General features: G+C 34.1%; 1 protein-coding gene across 1 annotated transcript in view; it reads right to left on the reverse strand.

Moving 5' to 3' along the window:
* Positions 1 to 17,681, reverse strand: part of LOC115422714 (solute carrier family 2, facilitated glucose transporter member 1-like) — a 33,481-nt gene extending 15,800 nt beyond the window's left edge. Inside the window, exons 1-2 of the mRNA XM_030139204.1 lie at positions 17,521 to 17,681; positions 3,934 to 4,026 (exon numbers count right to left, since the gene is read on the reverse strand). Of these exons, the coding sequence (XP_029995064.1) occupies positions 3,934 to 4,026; positions 17,521 to 17,538 (111 nt within the window). The 5' untranslated portion in view covers positions 17,539 to 17,681. The remainder of the gene's footprint in view (positions 1 to 3,933; positions 4,027 to 17,520) is intronic.
* Positions 17,682 to 17,998: the final 317 nt, after the last annotated feature.

A 17,998-nucleotide genomic window follows, 5' to 3' on the forward strand; every position in this document is an offset into this window, starting at 1 on the left:
TAAGATCAGAGCAGCCATTTTAGATCCAGTTCTAACTATACATGCATGAGTTCATCCTTTATTCTTCACCATCTCCATCTACTTCAAACAGTGACACTTGTCACTTGTCACTTGTTGACAGACCGTTAAAAACTGAGGCTTCAAAACAGTGGTCAATAAACTCTTGAGTGATGGTGGCTACATCCACACTTCATAGAACATTGCACAGAAGTCTTAGGCCACCTTTAGCTATGTTTTTGTTTTGTTTTTTGACATGTTTGTAATGAGCCCAGCCTTTTCTTAGTCTCTTTATTAAAATGCAACCAAAAAACAGAGGGAAGCACTGTGCACAGCGTTAAAAAAATATAAACTCTATGGCACAGGTGTTAAACATGCGGCCTGGGGGCCAAATTCAGCCCGCCAAAGGGTCCAGTCTGGCCCCTGGGATGAATTTGTTAACTGCAAAAATTACACTGAAGATACTAACAATCATTTTAGTTCAGGTTCCACATTCAGACTAATTCACTCTCTTAATAGCCTATAAATACTCACATCTCCAATTTTTCTCTTTGTAAATGTGGATGTTTTCATGGATTTAGACTAAAACAGTATAATTTCGCAAAAACTCTGAATAACCTGAACAAATACTGTATGAACAACCTGAAATGTCTTCATTGAAGTGCAATTTTAACAATATTCCTCCTGTTACTAAATATTTTGTGTATCTGTAGATCCACTGTGATCTGTAAGTTATAATGTACATGATAAACTGAAGCAGAATATTGTTAAAATTACATTTTTTTTTTCAGTTAGTTCACATTGTTTGAAAGGATAGTTTGTAGATGCAAACATTTTCATAATGTAATTTTACTTTTTCGCTCTAAAACATAGACGAAAGTTTGGAGTTGACATTATTTATATATTATTATGTTATTATTTTACTGGTCCGGCCCTCTTCAGATCAAATTGATCTGAATGTGGCCCCTGAACTAAAATGAGTTTGACACCCCTGCTCTATGGCTTCAACAGAAATCCGTGTGATCTCTCTTCCCATGACAAAAAGTAACACAAAAAATAGAAAACATTACACATGTGATGAATGAAACCTGATGGAAAACACCAGAAGATTCAGTCAATCTTATGTCTGCACAGAAAAATTCATGACATGTTAAGTTCAAATAATGATCAAAGTAAATACTGTATCTTTTGGTCTGTTATTTCTCTGAAATTCCTGTTTTTAATACTGTTCTATATTTTAGCTGTGTCTTGCTACAGAGACTGAGAAATGCGTATTGGTGATGTTCGATACCATGGATTTCCTTTCTGATCCGATACTGAGTGAAATTCTTACCATTGTTGGTATGTAATAATTGCTGTTCTTTACCACTTGTGATATTGCAGTTTTTTGTTTTTACCACTGTTGGTATGTAATTATTATCATGTAAGTTGATGGTTAACTGTTCCCTGTGGTAACACCACCAGGAATGTACTTTGTTTCTATTTTTTACACACATTTTGGTTCTATAATGTAAATACTGTCAAATGAGTTCATTCTAATTTGGTATAGGCCTATTTTGTTCTATTTTGTTCATTGTTCTGGCTTGAAGTCAAAGGACAGGAGTGAGTATTTAAAATGTTATTATGTTAAGTTATTTGATGGTGAGAATGGGGGTGGGATTAAATAAGTTTTTCTTCTTCCCACTCCTTTTCGAGTGTAGATGAATGTTTTTTTTTTTTTTTTTTGAATTTTGAATTTGCATGTATTCTGTAAATGCTCGAAATAAACAAACGAAACGAAATTCAGGTTAGTATCAGCAATACTGATCTGATACCGATACTTTGTACAATCACACTTAATGTCTGGAAAATCTAAAATAAATAAATAAATAATACTGTATTTCAAATCATAACTTCATAAAGAAGATAAGACATGAGAGTAACTATGCTTTAATTATTAAGAAGTATTATAAAAAGGAAAACTTGCACATTAATTCACATAATATGAACATGTTAACATGAAACATAAAAATATTAAACATGTAACACTTCAACAAAAACATCCAACACTGACACTTTCCTTCATTCACAAGTTTTTGTTAAGGAACAATAGCATATTTACTGTTTTCCCCTTTAGTCGGTTCTGGGTTTTTTTTGTTGCTCAGAACGTCTCCTGCCTTTGAAAAGACTCTCTGTGCTGGTACAGAAGTTGCAGTCATTCCCTGGTATCTCGCTGCTAAAATGCTTAGGGCTGGGAAGGACTGACTGACGCAGTACACACCTATCCAGGCGGAAGAAGAAGTAGTTCCTATCAATCATATATCATTTGGACAAGATCCCAATAGTTTAGCAACTTTCCACTGTGTTCCTCATATACATGACCTCAAATGACCAAAGTATCAATATTTTGATTTCTGAATTGACTCTTGAGTGTAATGATCTGGTATTGGAGATATTGATATTTCAGTATCGATCTGCACATCACTAACGCATAGTATGTACATTCTACTATTATATCGTTATACTCCTGCTGAATCCATAAACCTACTGGTGTTCTAAATCTTTTTCACACTATTGTATATGTCTGTAACATTCATGTTAGTTTCATTGTTCAGTTCAGAAAACGTCACATATAAATTCTGTGCATTTCCTGTAGTTCCAACATAATGGTTCACATTTGTGGACTGTTAGATGGAGTCACATGACATTCACACAAATATTTGTATGCCCTTCAAGATAAAATGGTATTATCTGTCATTACACTTCATTAAATTTAGAACTATGACTTTATCAAAATATAAAACCATAATAAATATAAACGGTGTACGAAAATCTAACATTCATTTTGGTGCACGCTTATTAAGTATACTTCTTTAACCCTCCGGTATCCAGGTGCGCCTTTTACACACACTTTGCATTTCATTTTAAAAAACTTAATATTATTTTTCACATTTTAAATAAGGCTAGAATTCAAAAGTTGTTCATTTTTGCATGATCTTTAAAATTCTGGCCACCAACTAAAATTTGCACATTGTAAACGAAAGAAAATTACAAGACTGGCATCTGTCTCCCAAGTGTGCCTAAAACGCACGATTTCTTCCACTTTGATATGTATGATTAGGGCTGACTTTGATTTACGAAAATAAAAGCAAATTAAAGCAGAAAAATAAATCAGTATATAATATTTAATTGTTAGATTTACAGGTGTGCATTTTACACACACTTGGTGACAGATGCTAGTATTTTTAAACATTTGACCTAGTGCCAAAAATAATAATGCAAATTATCCGATGTTGGAGTTAATCATTGACATATGCCAGGATGAAAAAATCAAATAATATGTGATCCACTTTTTATGTAGTATATTGAAAAAAATTTTTTTTCTTTTTGCATCCAAAAAAAAAGGTTTGTTTACATTACAAATACGGCATTTAAAGGGTTAAAAAATGTGACAATTATTGAGTATTTGGTATTTTTATTTACGGCTCAAGTTGTTGAAATAGAAAAAAGTGTAAAAGAATTAAAAACAAACTGCATGAAATTTTTTTTGACATTTTTCCACAAGTGTGCCAAAAAGACACACTTTGTGCTTAGTAAGGGCCTTAGTGGACGGGATACCAGAGGGTTAATGATCATATTGATAATATATTGTTTAGTACATATTGTACAAATGCTGTTCTAATTTTGTGTCTCAATAGAATGTTTTAATATGTGTATTTGGTATATATATTCAGAGCTATGTATATGTTTGTATACTTAGAGCTTCATATATGTATTTTTTTTCTTTTTCTTTTGCTGTTGTATTGATCTTTTCTTTCCTGCTACTTTTTATTCTACTTGAATGGAGCGACTGTAACACCCAATAATTTCCCCCTGGGATTAATGAAATATTCTGATTGTGACTGTGATCAGAACATCTCAGCTCTGCTCCACCAGTTCGTCAGGGTATGTACTCACATTCTGAGGAGCGTTGATAACACCAGTATTGTACCCAAACTGCAGAGAGCCAATCACAGCTGTCCCCACAGCCAGCATCAGCTGAGGTGTCACCTGGGGAAACACAAAAGGTCATTTAGCCACAGCTCAAAATGATGCATCGAAAACAGTTGCACTTTGGAGCTTGTAGCTGTGCAGAGTTTGTGCCGAAAAGACACTTGAAAGAGTCATACAGAATAGCACAGGTGTCAAACATGCGGTCCAGGGGCCAAATCCGGCCCGCCAAAGGGTCCAGTCCGGCCCTTGGGATAAATTTGTGAAATGCAAAAATTACACTGAAGATATTAACAATCCTTTTAGTTCAGGTTCCACATTCAGACCAATTCAACCTCCAGTGGGCAGGACCAGTCAAATACGATCATAATAACATATAAATAATGACAACTCCAAATGTTTCTCTTTGTAAATGTAAATATTTCCATGTATTTACACTACAACAAAGATTAATTTTGCAAAAAATGTGAATAACCTGAACAAATATGAACAACTTGAAACATCTTAAGAGAAGTAAGTACAATTTTAACAATTTTCCACCTGTTACTAAGTGTTTTGTGTGTTTGTAGATCCACTGTCATCTGTAAGTTATAATGTACATGTGTAAAGGATAAACTGAGGCAGAATATGATTAAAATTACACTTATTTTTTCAGTTTGTTCATGTTATTCACGTTGTTTGAAAGTTTAGTTTGCAGATGTAAACCATCTCATAATGTAATTTTACTTTTTTTGCTCTAAAACATAGAGAAAAGTTTGGAGTTGACATTATTTCTATATTATTATGTTATTATTTTACTGGTTCAGATCAAATTTAGCTGAATGTGGCCCCTGAACTAAAATGAGTTTGACTCCCCTGCAGTATAGTCTCTTTACAATTAAAACTATGTATTACAAAAGCAGTTGATCAGATCCGTTCATCAGATTTGTTCTATGTACTCAGTGGTTATCACAGTTTTTAATTACATTGTGGATCATGTGCAATCAAATCATTGGTCCATTTTTCTTCAAAGACAGTTCGATTACTATAAATCTTGACCTTTGACCTTTTGACTGAACATGTGTTACTACAACTGGATGACCTCCAACCAACCATCATTTTCCAGGCAGATGGTGCACCACCACACTGGGGTCTGCATGTTGGTGGGTTCTAAATCACACATTTCCAGAAGAACTTCCTAACATCTAAAACTTCAGCAGGGAGGGTTTAGTCACGTGTTTTTTTCATCTTTTACATCAAGTGGCTATTCTGATACAAAAAAATATTCCATTCAAACCTTTAGACTGTATGAAGGGTACATCAGGCTGCTATGTAGTTTTAAAGGGAATTATATTTGGTGAAGAAATTTCAATAGTAAATATCTATAACCCACCTGGCCATCCAGCGCATCTCTTATCCTCTGCCCTCTTTAAAGTGACTCACCTTGGCGTCAAACATACTATTACACTGGGTTACAAAAAAATGTTTCTTGCAAGTTGTCTAGGTTTTTTCAACTGAATTAGGAGCATTTTGCACCGCGAAATCCAAAAATGACATCTGTTTTTCTCAATCAGGTCAGGTTCTTTTGCTAATTTGATTTTGAAAAATTTGATCTTCTCACAAAATTGATTACATTTTTGTGACTTTATCAGTTGATTTTTTATATAGTTCTCACCCAAAAAAGGTTTTAAGAGAAAAAAAATCATTTTCTAACAGGATTCCTGTTAGGTACAATGGTGTATTCACCGCAGATGTAGCAGAATACGTCAGGCTTATTTTTGCAAGATCTTCTAGTCGAAGCCATTTCATTCACCTGTAATATTAAAAAAAACCATTAATCATAATTTGGCAAAAGTAAAATCTTCAGAACTCGTTTATTGCAAGAAATATGAAAGAATTTTGTATCATATGATGTGAAAATGCCCATAAATGTAAGCAAAAATGTTAAAAAGCCAATATGTAGCATAGTTCAGAAAGTTGACCTGATTGAGCAAAATTAATGTGATTTTTGGATTCAGCACACCAAAATTATCCTAAATCAGCTCAAAAAACTTAAACAATAAATTTGTTGTTGACCAGTGTTATAGGAGGTGATTTCAATTGCCATCTTAACCCTATTATAGATAAGTCATCACTTGGTAAACCTTTACCCTCTTCTCATGCCAAGGTTGTTAATGCATTTTGTGAGGACATGGATTTTGTAGATGTGTTCAGAGCTCAGCATCTCAGAGAAAAAGAATATTTTTTTTTCTCAAATGTCTCACTCGTTTACCAGGATTGACTATTTTTTACTTCCCAAATCTTTGTTGAACTCTGCAACTTCTAGCTCAATAGGCCCAATTATTGTCTCTGACCATGCTGCTGTATTTTTACAATACACTTTAACCCAGGGGTGTCAAACATGCTGCCCGGGGGCCAAATGCGGCCCGCCAAAGGGTCCAGTCTGGCCCTTGGGATGTTTTTGCCAAGTCAAAAATTCCACAGTCTTGAATTTAATTAAGCAAAAAAAAAAAAAAAAAAAAAAAAATAGCTTGAATTAAGGAACAAAATGTTGAATTAAGCAAAAAAAAAAATTCAATTAAGTAAAAAAACAAAATCTTAAATTTAGCAAAAAATCTTGAATTAAGCAAAAAAAACTTGAATTAACAACTTCAAATTTGTTTCTTTGTTTTAGTGCAAAAAATAACATTAAATTATGAAAATCTTTACATTTCCAAACTATCCTATAACAATAAAATGTGAATAACCTGAACAAATATGAACAACTTAAAATGTCTAAAGAAAATTAAGCACAATTTTAACTATTTTCTGCCTGTTACTCAGTGTATTTGTAGATCCGATCCATAATGCACTTGTAGAAATGATAAGTTGAGGCAGAATATTGTTAAAATTTCACGTATTTTTCTCAAGAAATTTCAGTTTTTTCAGGTTATTCACATCTTTTTTGTTTGGATAGTTTATAAAAGTAAGTATTTTCATAATTTAATGTTTTTTTTCTTTACCCTAAAACAAAGACAAAAATTTGGAGTTGTCATTATTTGTATATTATTATGTTATTATTTTACTGGTTCGGCCCACTGCAGATCAAATTTAGCTGAATGTGGCCCCTGAACTAAAATGAGTTTGACACCCCTGGATTAACCCATTCATCAACCCGAACCAGATATTGGAAATTGAATCCTTTTATATTAACGGATAACAAGTTTTCTTCCTATTTTAGAGACGAATTTAAGTTTTTCTTTTCCATTAATTCGGTTTCTACTACTGATTTATCACTATTACGTGAAACCTCAAAAGCTTTTTCTCGGGATATTATCATATCCTATACATCTACAAAAAAGCAAAGTCAGTCTGAACAATAAAAGTCCAAACTAAGACGCACCAAAAGAGATTGCAGTAAACATCCATCTTCACAGAAAATTAAAGAAGTTTCTGCACTTCGATGTTTGCTAGATTCTCTGCTAACAGTGGAAGCAACAAATCAGATCAGATTTGCTAAACAAAAAATGTATGAAAGTGGTCATAAAGCAGGAAAATATTTGGCATACTTGACTAAGAAAAAGGTTGATTCCCAAACTATTGGTTCAGTTGCAGAAGAACTTCCTGCAGCAGAAACATATTAATCACTGCAGTAATTATCCAATAGAAGGGTGTGGACTATTTGCAGAGATAACCCTTTCATGCACAGTGGTCACTCCAGTGGACAGTTCTTCTCCAGCTGTTCTCTTGTATATTCATGGGTTTTGTTGTTTTAGTTCCATATCAGCCAACACAGTGGACACTTATGCACCATCCCATACACTAACAATCATACAATTACTGTAACTTTACTGTTCTTCATAAACCTGATCTGCAGTAACATGTCTGAGTGGAAATCAATTGTTATTTTTAAGACAAAAATGTTTTGTTTTGGGTTTTTTTGCATACTATCTACATGAAGTGAGTAATAACTAACATTAGAATATGTTAAAATGTGAGAAAACATCAGATTAGCAGCATTAAAATGTTTTTATCTCACTTTCTGATATTGGGTTTTAAACACATGTTTCTTTACTTCAAAAATTAAATGCATGAACATTTTTGTAACTACATGAAATAAAAAAACAAAAAACACTCAATCGCAATGTTTTTCTTCATGCCTAAGGAGGAATAAAAACACTCAAGAAAAAAATCTTGACAAAGGTTCTCATAATTCATGCATGAAAGGGCTAAATCCAGGTGAGAATTTTGTTTTTTCTAGGTGTGATGTGGAAACATGAAGCCATCACTGCTCATACACAGAAAACAGACTTGTACTAGCGTAAGAATCAAAACTTGGCATATGAAAGATGTGCAATGGAATGATCACTGATTCATTTTTCAAAAGTTATCCCATGACACTTTACATATAGAACTGGTCGAACCAGACTCTCAAGCCACTTCACAGAACCCAATAGAACCCTCTAAATGTAAACTAAAACTAAACTAAATGTAAACTAGTAAATTCCTCCAAATTAATATAAAAGTACAACTACTAATGCACTTGTAAAACTAATTCAAACTAAACCAAACTGAAAGACTCAATGACAATGATTCAAAACTGAAATTTCATCTTTCCAAACTAAACACTGAAGCCCTGTCCCACTAATCTAATGGAACAGTACTGTGGACACTGTTGTCTCTAAGAGCCTGGAAACATGACAAGAGCTGAGCTGACAGATTGAGAGTGAAGGAGCCTAAGGGTCTAAATAAGTTTGCACTGTTGTTATAGATAGCTGCAGGGTGTTTGTTGTTTTGACTGTTGGCTTCTCCTGTCGTCGTGCTTCTGTTGGATTACTGTAAAACATGAAGAAACTCATTCTTACTCATATTTGACTCAATATCGACTAAGAAAAAAACAGACTCTTCGAACATTTATTCCATATATGATAGCTAAGCAGAATTTGTGCCAAAAATACACTTGAAAGAGTCAAACAGTACAAGGTGTCCACAAAGTCTCTTTATAATAAAAATATGTATAACAAAAGCTGATGTGTGGAAACTGCCGGTGAGACTATTTTGTGAAATACTTAGTTTATGTGCTGCACTAGAACTGCGATCATTTGATCATAACGATAGTCTCACATTAATGTGCTGTCTGCCTGAGGTTATGTGTGAGCGCACCGGAGCGGAAAATGGGGTTAAAGGGTTAAACTTAAAGCTGCCTGTTTGTAACTGCAGCGGTGGGTGGTTTTTGTTAAACAGTTGGGTTATTTGTGGTTTATATTAAATATAATCATGTATTTTAAATGTAAATCGCTTGGGCACAGGATTCCAGTTGTTTAATTATGTCAGTTAATTATAGTTATAGTAGTGAGTTTGTTGGGTTTAAATATTGTTAATTGAGTGCAATTAATTGGATCTTCTGCTTCTGCTTATTCTATTTATTCAGACGTGTTAAATATATTATATATCATTATATATTTCCTGTTAATCAATTTAAATTAAGCTGTTTAACCCTGACCATATTTTCAGGGGAAAAACGCCTAAAAAGACATACCCAAAGTAAATTAAGAATTACTTCACAATAATAAGGTTCATATGGATGTTCTTGGTGTCTATGGACATTTACAGACCTCACAGAATCTATTCCCATTGTCTAAAATATTGTATCTATTACTCTGCCTGAGTAAACTGTAACAAACTAAAAGAGAAATTAGAATTTTTTATCCTCGCCTGTTTTTTTTCAGCTGGATTGACGATGATATGCATAACTTAATTGTTCGTGTCGGAGATTTTTAATAACGTATATTTCACCCCACAAAGATTAAAAATCATGTTTGAACATTAAAGTTTGCACTAAAATACACTTTTGATGTACTTTTATTAATGTTAGGGTCTAAACTTTGAGCAAAAGTTGAAAAAAACATCCATTTTTATTATATTATATATTATATTTTTATAGTAGTTGAATATTAATATAATTTTTTAGGCCTGCCGGTGGGCCGATAGGGCTAAAGGGGTGTTAAACAATTTTTGTACTGTATTTTATCTTCATGTAAATATCTGTTTTCCTATATAATGGTGATTTTGTATTTATAGCATTTTGCACTTGTTGGTCAATTAACTGTTGTTTGTTTCTGTGTTGTTTACTGTTTAAAGGTTTTCCACCTAAAGACTAAAGACCATTACTGCATTCAGTGTATGTGCATCCAAACAACCTGTGCCTCTGAGCTTTAATAAAAGAAAAAAAAGAGGAAAAAGTCGTCCTGGAAATCTTTCTTTTAAGTGAAGTCCAGTTGCCCAAACCTCCAGCAGACGTTTGTGCCTTTATTCTAGTTAGGGCAAACAGCAAAATCAAACAAAACCAGAACAACTTGACAAAAGCAGTTGATCAGATCTGTTCATCAGATTTATTCTGTGTACTCAGTGGTTATCACAGTTTTTAATCACATTGAAGATCATGTAGAATCGTATCATTGGTCCATTTTTCTTCAACGACAGATCGATTACTGTAAATGTTGACCTCTGACCTTTTGACTGAATATGTGTCACCACAACTGGATGACCTTCAACCAACCATCATTTTCCAGGTAGATGGTGCACCACCACATTGGGGACTGCATGTTGGTGGGTTCCAAAATCTAACATTTCCAGACTGGTGGATTGGAAGGGATGGTTCAATTCCCTGGACACATCGTTCACCAGATATCACTGTGCTGGATTTATTTCTGTGGGGTTATGTTAAAGATATCGTGTACGGAACAAATACACAGAACATCAACAAGCTAAAGAAAAAGATCACTGACGTCATTGAAACCATTGATGAGTCTATGATACAGCCGACATGGAAACAAGTCCAGAACCGTCTGGATGAGCTTCATGTAACTAATGGTGTCCATTGTTATGACCCTGGGTCATAATTTGTTCATTTACGTGTATTAATGTATATATGTTTTCTGTTTAGTGTGTGGGTTCTCCCCCTGTCCTGTAGGCGTGCTGTGCCCTTTTGTGTCTGTTTGCTTTACAGGAAGCTGATTGGTGGAGTATGATTGCCCCTTTAAAAATGGCCCTGGATCTTCAGTTCGTCCTCTCTCTTGCCTCCTGCCAGCTACCAACCATGTGTTCCTGTGTGTGATCATCAGTCTTCGTGTGTTTGTGTGTTTAGTCGAGTTTGTATATAACTGTAAATAGTATTTTTGTAAATTTGATCCTTTTTCTGGTAGGGGAGGTCGGCTCTTTTGTTTTTCCCATTTTCTCCTGTTTTTGGTTTGGGAGTTCAGGTTAGTTTTCTGTATTTTATTTCTTGCATTTATTTTGAAGTAGGTAACTTAGTTTGAACTCCCAAGAAGATATTTTGTTTGTTGTTTTAGCCGTGTCCTCCCCTAACCCTTCTTTAGTTGATTAAAATAAATCTTGTAAACTTTAGTTTTTTTTGGCTGACGTGTGTGCTTGGGAGCTGGGAGGGGACAAAAGTGAGCAATATTATGTTTGCCCTGGTAAACCCCTAGGCTGGGGCGTAACACCATATAGAGGTGGATTAATTGAGGAAAAAAATAAATAAATAAAACTTCAATATCTACTTTTCATTTTGTAATAATTTTCACAGATTTGTCTATTCATTTGCTTTTGTAATAAATTTGTTCAATTGTAAAGAGACTTAATGGACACCTTGTACATTTAGAATCAGAATCAGAATTGCTTTAATTCGACAAGTATCTTCAAAAGAATACAAAGACTTTACTCAGTTGGGTTTTTTTTTAAACTATGATCTCTCTGTACAACATAGTAAACAAACACTAAACAAACACAACTAAAACAGAGTTTAAACAAGTGGTGTCATTCACAACAAACCCTGCCCCTCACACGTATTGTAGCTGATGTTGGCATCGATCCAGCTGATGTCATCAGGTCTATGCGTGCGCTGATGTCAACATATCAATTGCCTCTATATACATAGCAAATTTGAAGTAAAGTGAAACAAAACTGATGTTTTTATAGGCATTTTTATAGACATTTCTATAAAAATATTCTTGGGTTTTTAGTCCCAAGCTGCAGGACACAGCGTTATAAAAACAGCCTTGTTCCTGACGCCGTCACTGAGCTCAATAAGAAATAGTGACATTGCACTTTATTCACTTATTTTAGTTTTTTATTCTGTTTCTTTGCTGTGTTTATTATTGTGACTTCAAATTTTTAAATTTTATGTTCTTATCCGGGTTTTTATCCCAGACTGTTTTCATCTTCTCTGGTTTTTACTGTGTTTTATTGCATCTTGTTTTTATTTATTTGATCTTATTTATTTTATTCTATTCTTTTACTTATCCATGCTGCTATACTGATGAATGGTGGAACACTGAGCACTTTTTGTCCTGTCTATAAGCTCCATCAAGTGCCTGTCTTACATGTTCAGTGTATGTCTTGTTTTAATACCAAAGCAATCACCTCGACTGCAAAACAAATCTACCCACAGGTACAAATAAAGTAACCTTGAACCTTGAACCTTGATTTGACATCTCATCCATTATAAGTAAATGGGAGGAGAAAAAATATATTTAAAAAATTCATTAAAAAGTGGAACTTTTACCTACTTTTCCCAAAATGTAATCACATCTGTTCTCAGTCACTGGCAATCTATAAACCAAATTTGGTATGAAATCAAGTAACAGTTTTGCTGCTGCAGACATTTGAAATTTCACCCATTATAAGTAAATGGGGAAAAAAAAATATTTCAAAAATTCATAAAAAATGTGAACTTTGACCTCCTGTTCCCAAAATGTAATTAGATCTATTCTGGGTCACTGGAAATAAATTAACCAAATTTGGATCTGAATTCAAGCAGTAGTTTTGTTGCTAGAGTGTTAACAAACAAACAAACTGAACCGAAAACAACCCTTGCCTTCCCTTTTTTTTTGGGGTGGGGTGGGGGGCAGGGTAATAAGTAAAAAACTTTTGTACAAAAAAGTGTATATAAGCATTTAAGTTAAGTAGTGCAATTAAAAAAAATGTGCAATGGAAAAAATGTGCAAGGAGAAGGTTGTACATGAGTATGAATTATTGTTATATTGCAGGTTTAATTGTTCGTCAGTGTGATGCTTGGGGGAAGAAGAATAAAGTACATCAGCAAAGACCACATGTTCAGATGTTTCCATAATTCCTGCTTCACACTCTGTTCATGCCGCTCTGTCAGTCACCAGGAGCTGTAGTCAACTTGACCTTGAATCAAATAATTTCATTTTGAGATCAAGTAAATGTCTGTACTGCATTTGCAGAAATTCCCTCAAGGCATTTCTACCCTGTGTTCAGTAGAATATTAGTGTAGTTTATTATTTTTTCAGATATTCTCTTTGCATCTGCAGTAACCACTATAGAAAAGATGCTACAATTAAAAACAGACATTTTCCAACAAAATATCACAACCAAGTTTATAATAGTTTTTGGATTTTTCATTATAGTTTAGTTTTATTTAGTTTAGATTTTTTTTTTCTCTAATTCAGTTAGTTTTAATTAGTTTTTAGAGCAGGTTTGCTAGTTTTCATTAGTTTTCGTTATTTTCTAAATGCTTAGTTTTAGTTTAGTTTTAGTTTTTTCATATCTTTTCTCTTCTTCTCCGTCGTATTCAAATAAATCCCAGACAGGACTCTGCTGCTTTCTCCCAACTTTAGTCTCCATGTTTCCAGGTAAAGTGGGGACCAGAAGACGACTGGAAATGACAAGTGACGACAAGTGACGGACCGTTAAATATCATATGGTGCCTCCAGCTAAAATTGCTTGAGTGAAATAAATTGATTTCGTATCAATCCGACATTGCCAAAGATGAAAACTAAGGGAATTTTATCCAGAATTTTTATCTGTTTTAGTTAGTTTTATAAGCACACAATACAGTTTCAGTTAGTTATTATTTTTTCTTTTAATTATAGTTTTTATTTATTTCAGTTAACGAAAATGTTTTTACAATTCTAGTTTTCGTCATTTCGTTAGTTTTTGTTAATGATAATAACCTTGATTACAATGGCATCACCAACAGTCAGGTACAACAGATTAAAGCCTCTTTAGTCCGATCAGCCCGTGGGCCGAAAAAATTATATTAATATTCATCTACTATAAAAATATAATAAATCATGACAATGGATGTTTTTTTTCAACTTTTGCTCAAAGTTTAGACCCTAATGTTAATAAAAGTACATCAAAAGTGTATTTTAGTGCAAACTTTAATGTTCAAACATAATTTTTAATCTTTGTGGGGTGAAATATACGCTATTAAAAATCTCTGACACCAACAATTAATATATGCATATCATCGTCAATCCAGTCGGAAAAAAACAGGCGAGGATAAAAAATTCTAATTTCTCTTTTAGTTTGTTACAGTTTACTCAGGCATAGTAATAGATACAATATTTTAGACAATGGGAATAGATTCTGTGAGGTCTCTAAATGTCCATAGACACCAAGAACATCCATATGAACCTTATTACTGTGGAGTAATTCTTCATTTACTTTGGGTATGTCTGTTTAGGCGTTTTTCCCCTGAAAATATGGTCAGGGTTAAACAGGTTAAACATGTCCACACAAACCTGATTTTATTTAGCAGAGCCACAGTATAATGAAACATGTCTGTCCACTCTTACATGTCATAGCCTCTGTATAAAGTTGAATCATTGCAACCCCTTCACTGTAAATTACACTTCTTTCAGTTCTGACCCTGAGTATCTATATTCATTTACCATTCGTTGTTACTTTCTTGTATATTTTCCTGTTGCCTCTAAATTCATAGATCATTTCTCTGGTTTCCTTGGTGTTTAGCTGAAGGAAACTTGCATGGCACCGGTTAGAAAACTCATCCACACGTCTATGATAACTTAGTTCATCAACTGTGATCAGACCAAAAATTACTCAAACGTACACAGAAAACATCAGAAGAATTAATTCTACATTCATTTGTATAAAGATTACATAAACCAGGAGAGACGCCTATCTATTCAGACAACTCAAGCAGCTCTTATCATGACTAACACTGAGGTCACTTCACTGTTAAGAACCAAACGAAGCTAAAAAGATCGACTGAAACACAGCTGAGTGTGTAGTGTGGTGGCGCTGTCTGTGGTGCTGAAAAACCCTGCGGCTTCAAACCTTAGTCTGCAGATAAACACATGTTGAAGATGTGTGTCTGTTATCTGTCTTCAAAAACTCCCGGTAACACTTTACTTGAAGGTCTAGTTTATAATGCATTAAGCGCACATTCATAAGACATTATAATGCATTTATAATGCATTATAAAAGTCATTACAACAGTTTATGATCATGTAAAACAACTTATACCAAGGAGAGATGTGGAGGTGGGACTATTCCTCAACTGTAGGTACCAAACTAGCCAGTTAAAGCATCTACATTTCACAGAACTGTGCAGACACACACACACACACACACACACACACACACTCTGAGACCTTCCAATATTATGATATAGATATTGTTATTATATAATTATATTTCAGCCAGGTTTTTAGTTAAAGTCACGGGCATTACAAACTTTATTGTGAGGGAGGTGAAATACAATCAGAAAAGAAATTGATGGTTTAACTGATATTATTTAATGTGTAAACCATGATTGATAGTATTTGGTTTGATTAACTGTTGGACGATGCAGTTAAATGTAATATTGGTAATTATTATGATATATGTCTATTCAAAGGCTACATTTTTGAGGCTGAATGACACTTGAAGAACCCACATGGTTATATTGATGATGACATTATATATTATTATTTTTATTTTTATATTGGTAAAAGACAGAAATGAGATAAAAACATGTGTAGAACTTACAACAAAACCAGAAACAGTGGAAAAGACAAACAAAAATGCATCAAGAAAAAAGCACTAAATTATGAAATAGATTTCATAATTTAGTGCTTTTGTTCTTGATTTAAAATAAAACTGAATTAAAATAAAAGTAAAATAGTGAAACACTGGAAAATTTTGCCTTTTATTTGACAGTGTAAACCACAGGTGTCAAACATATGGCCCGTGCGCCCGTGGCCTACCAAAGGGTTCAACCTGGTCCATGGAACAAATTTATAAAATGTAAAAATGACACTGAAGAGGTTAACAATCAATGATGTTAAAATGGTTTCTGTTCAGGTTCCACATACAGACCAATAGGATCTAAAGTGGATCAGACTAGAAAAATACTATCATAATAACCTATGAATAATGACAGCCGCTAATGTTTCTCTTTGTTTTAGTGTAAAAAAGTAAAAGTACATGAAAATGTTTACATTTGAAAAATGCCCTTTCACCTAAAAAAGTGAATAACTTGAACAAATATGAACAACCTGAAATGTCTGAAGAGAAGAAAGTGTGATTTCAACAATATTCTGTACTGTTTTATACATTTTGTGAATTTGGAGATCCACTGTGATCTGTAAGTTGTAAAGTACGCGTATAAGTGATAAACAGAGGAATAATATTGTTACTCTGGCTCCCCTTTCTCTCAGAGAACAGACTTTAAAATTCTCTTGCTAGCATATAAAGCAATGAATGGTTTAGGCCCAAAATACATCAGAGACCTTCTAGTCCAGTCTGAACCATCCAGACCACATCCAGACCTGGTGCAGGTCTGCTCTGTGTTCCAAAAGTCAGAACTAAACATGGAGAATTAGCGTTCAGTTTCTATGCTCTGTATATCTGGAACAAACTACCAGAAAATATCAGGTCTGCTGAGAGTCTGAGTTCTTTTGAGTCAAGGTTTAAGACTCACCTGTTCACTGCTGCCTTTGACTAAAAGGCTTTTGACTTTTTAAATTTTATATTCTCTTTCGAAACTCTGCTCTGCAACTCTTACTTTAATATGTGTGTGTTTATATTTTTGGATTTTACGTGTTGCTTTCTTACTTGCTGTTTTAAATCATCTTTTACATGTTTCTTTTATAATGTTTTAAATGTGTTTCTTTTTCCTTGTCGTTGTATTTTAATGTCCTGTGTGAAGCACCTTGAATTGCCTTGTTGGTGAAATGTGCGATACAAATAAACTTGCCTTGCCTTAAAATTGCACTTATATTTCTTCAGACATTCCAGGTTGTTCATGTTATTCACATTTTTAATGAAACTTTGGAGACGTAAATATTCTCATAATGTAATTTAACTTTCTTCACAGTTTTTATTTTACTGGTCCGGCCCACTTCAGGTGATCTTGGGCTGATTGTGGAACCTGAACTAAAATGACTTTGCCAGCCCTGGTGTTAACTGTACAAATACTGTTAACAATAACTGCAAAGAGAAGAAACATATTCATTCATTCATTTATTTTCACTAAACCACTTAATCCTCAAAAGGGACGTGGGGATGCTAGAAAGTATCCTGACTACCAGTGGGTGAAGGAGGGGCAGTTCATCACACAACAAGTCACATATATCAGTATGACACCATAACTCATACTCATCAGAGTGTGTAATTTTGTGTAACATATGTAAAAATATCTACAAATCATTCACCTGTCATTTATCTGTATTTGTGGTTAATTTTGGTTTCAAACAGAAAAATAAAGATATTTTTGTGCATTGCTGTGGAATGAACCAGGGTGGAGCAGAGTGGACCAGAGTCCTGGTGGACTGGAGTTACCTTCCCACTGCACTCCATGACGGCTGCTCGGTCCTTCCACAGGTGGAAACGCCAGTCCTCAGTAAATCCTTCAGCTCACTATAATGTAGCGTCTCCAAAACACGGTGACATGCTTCTATCCACACTCTCGGTCTCACCTCAGTGTAAACACGTGCTCCTCCTCCTCCTCCTCCTCTTCATTCACCTGCTGTGGTAATCAGCTTACTGACGTCAGCACTAAGTGGATCATTCATGGGTCGGTCATCACTGATTGGCTGAGGAGACAGGACGATAAACCAGCGAGATGATAGTTTGGCGTTTGCCCAGGATTTTGCTGAAGATCTACAACAGGGGTGTCAAACTCATTTTAGTTCAGGGGCCATATTCAGCTAAATTTGATCTGAAGTGGGCCGGACCAGAAAAATAATAACATAATAATCTATAAATAATGACAACTCCAAATTTTTGTCTTTGTCTTAGTGTAAAAAAAACCATTAAA

This window comes from Sphaeramia orbicularis, chromosome 7 (assembly GCF_902148855.1).
Source record: "Sphaeramia orbicularis chromosome 7, fSphaOr1.1, whole genome shotgun sequence".
Classification (NCBI taxonomy): domain Eukaryota; kingdom Metazoa; phylum Chordata; class Actinopteri; order Kurtiformes; family Apogonidae; genus Sphaeramia; species Sphaeramia orbicularis.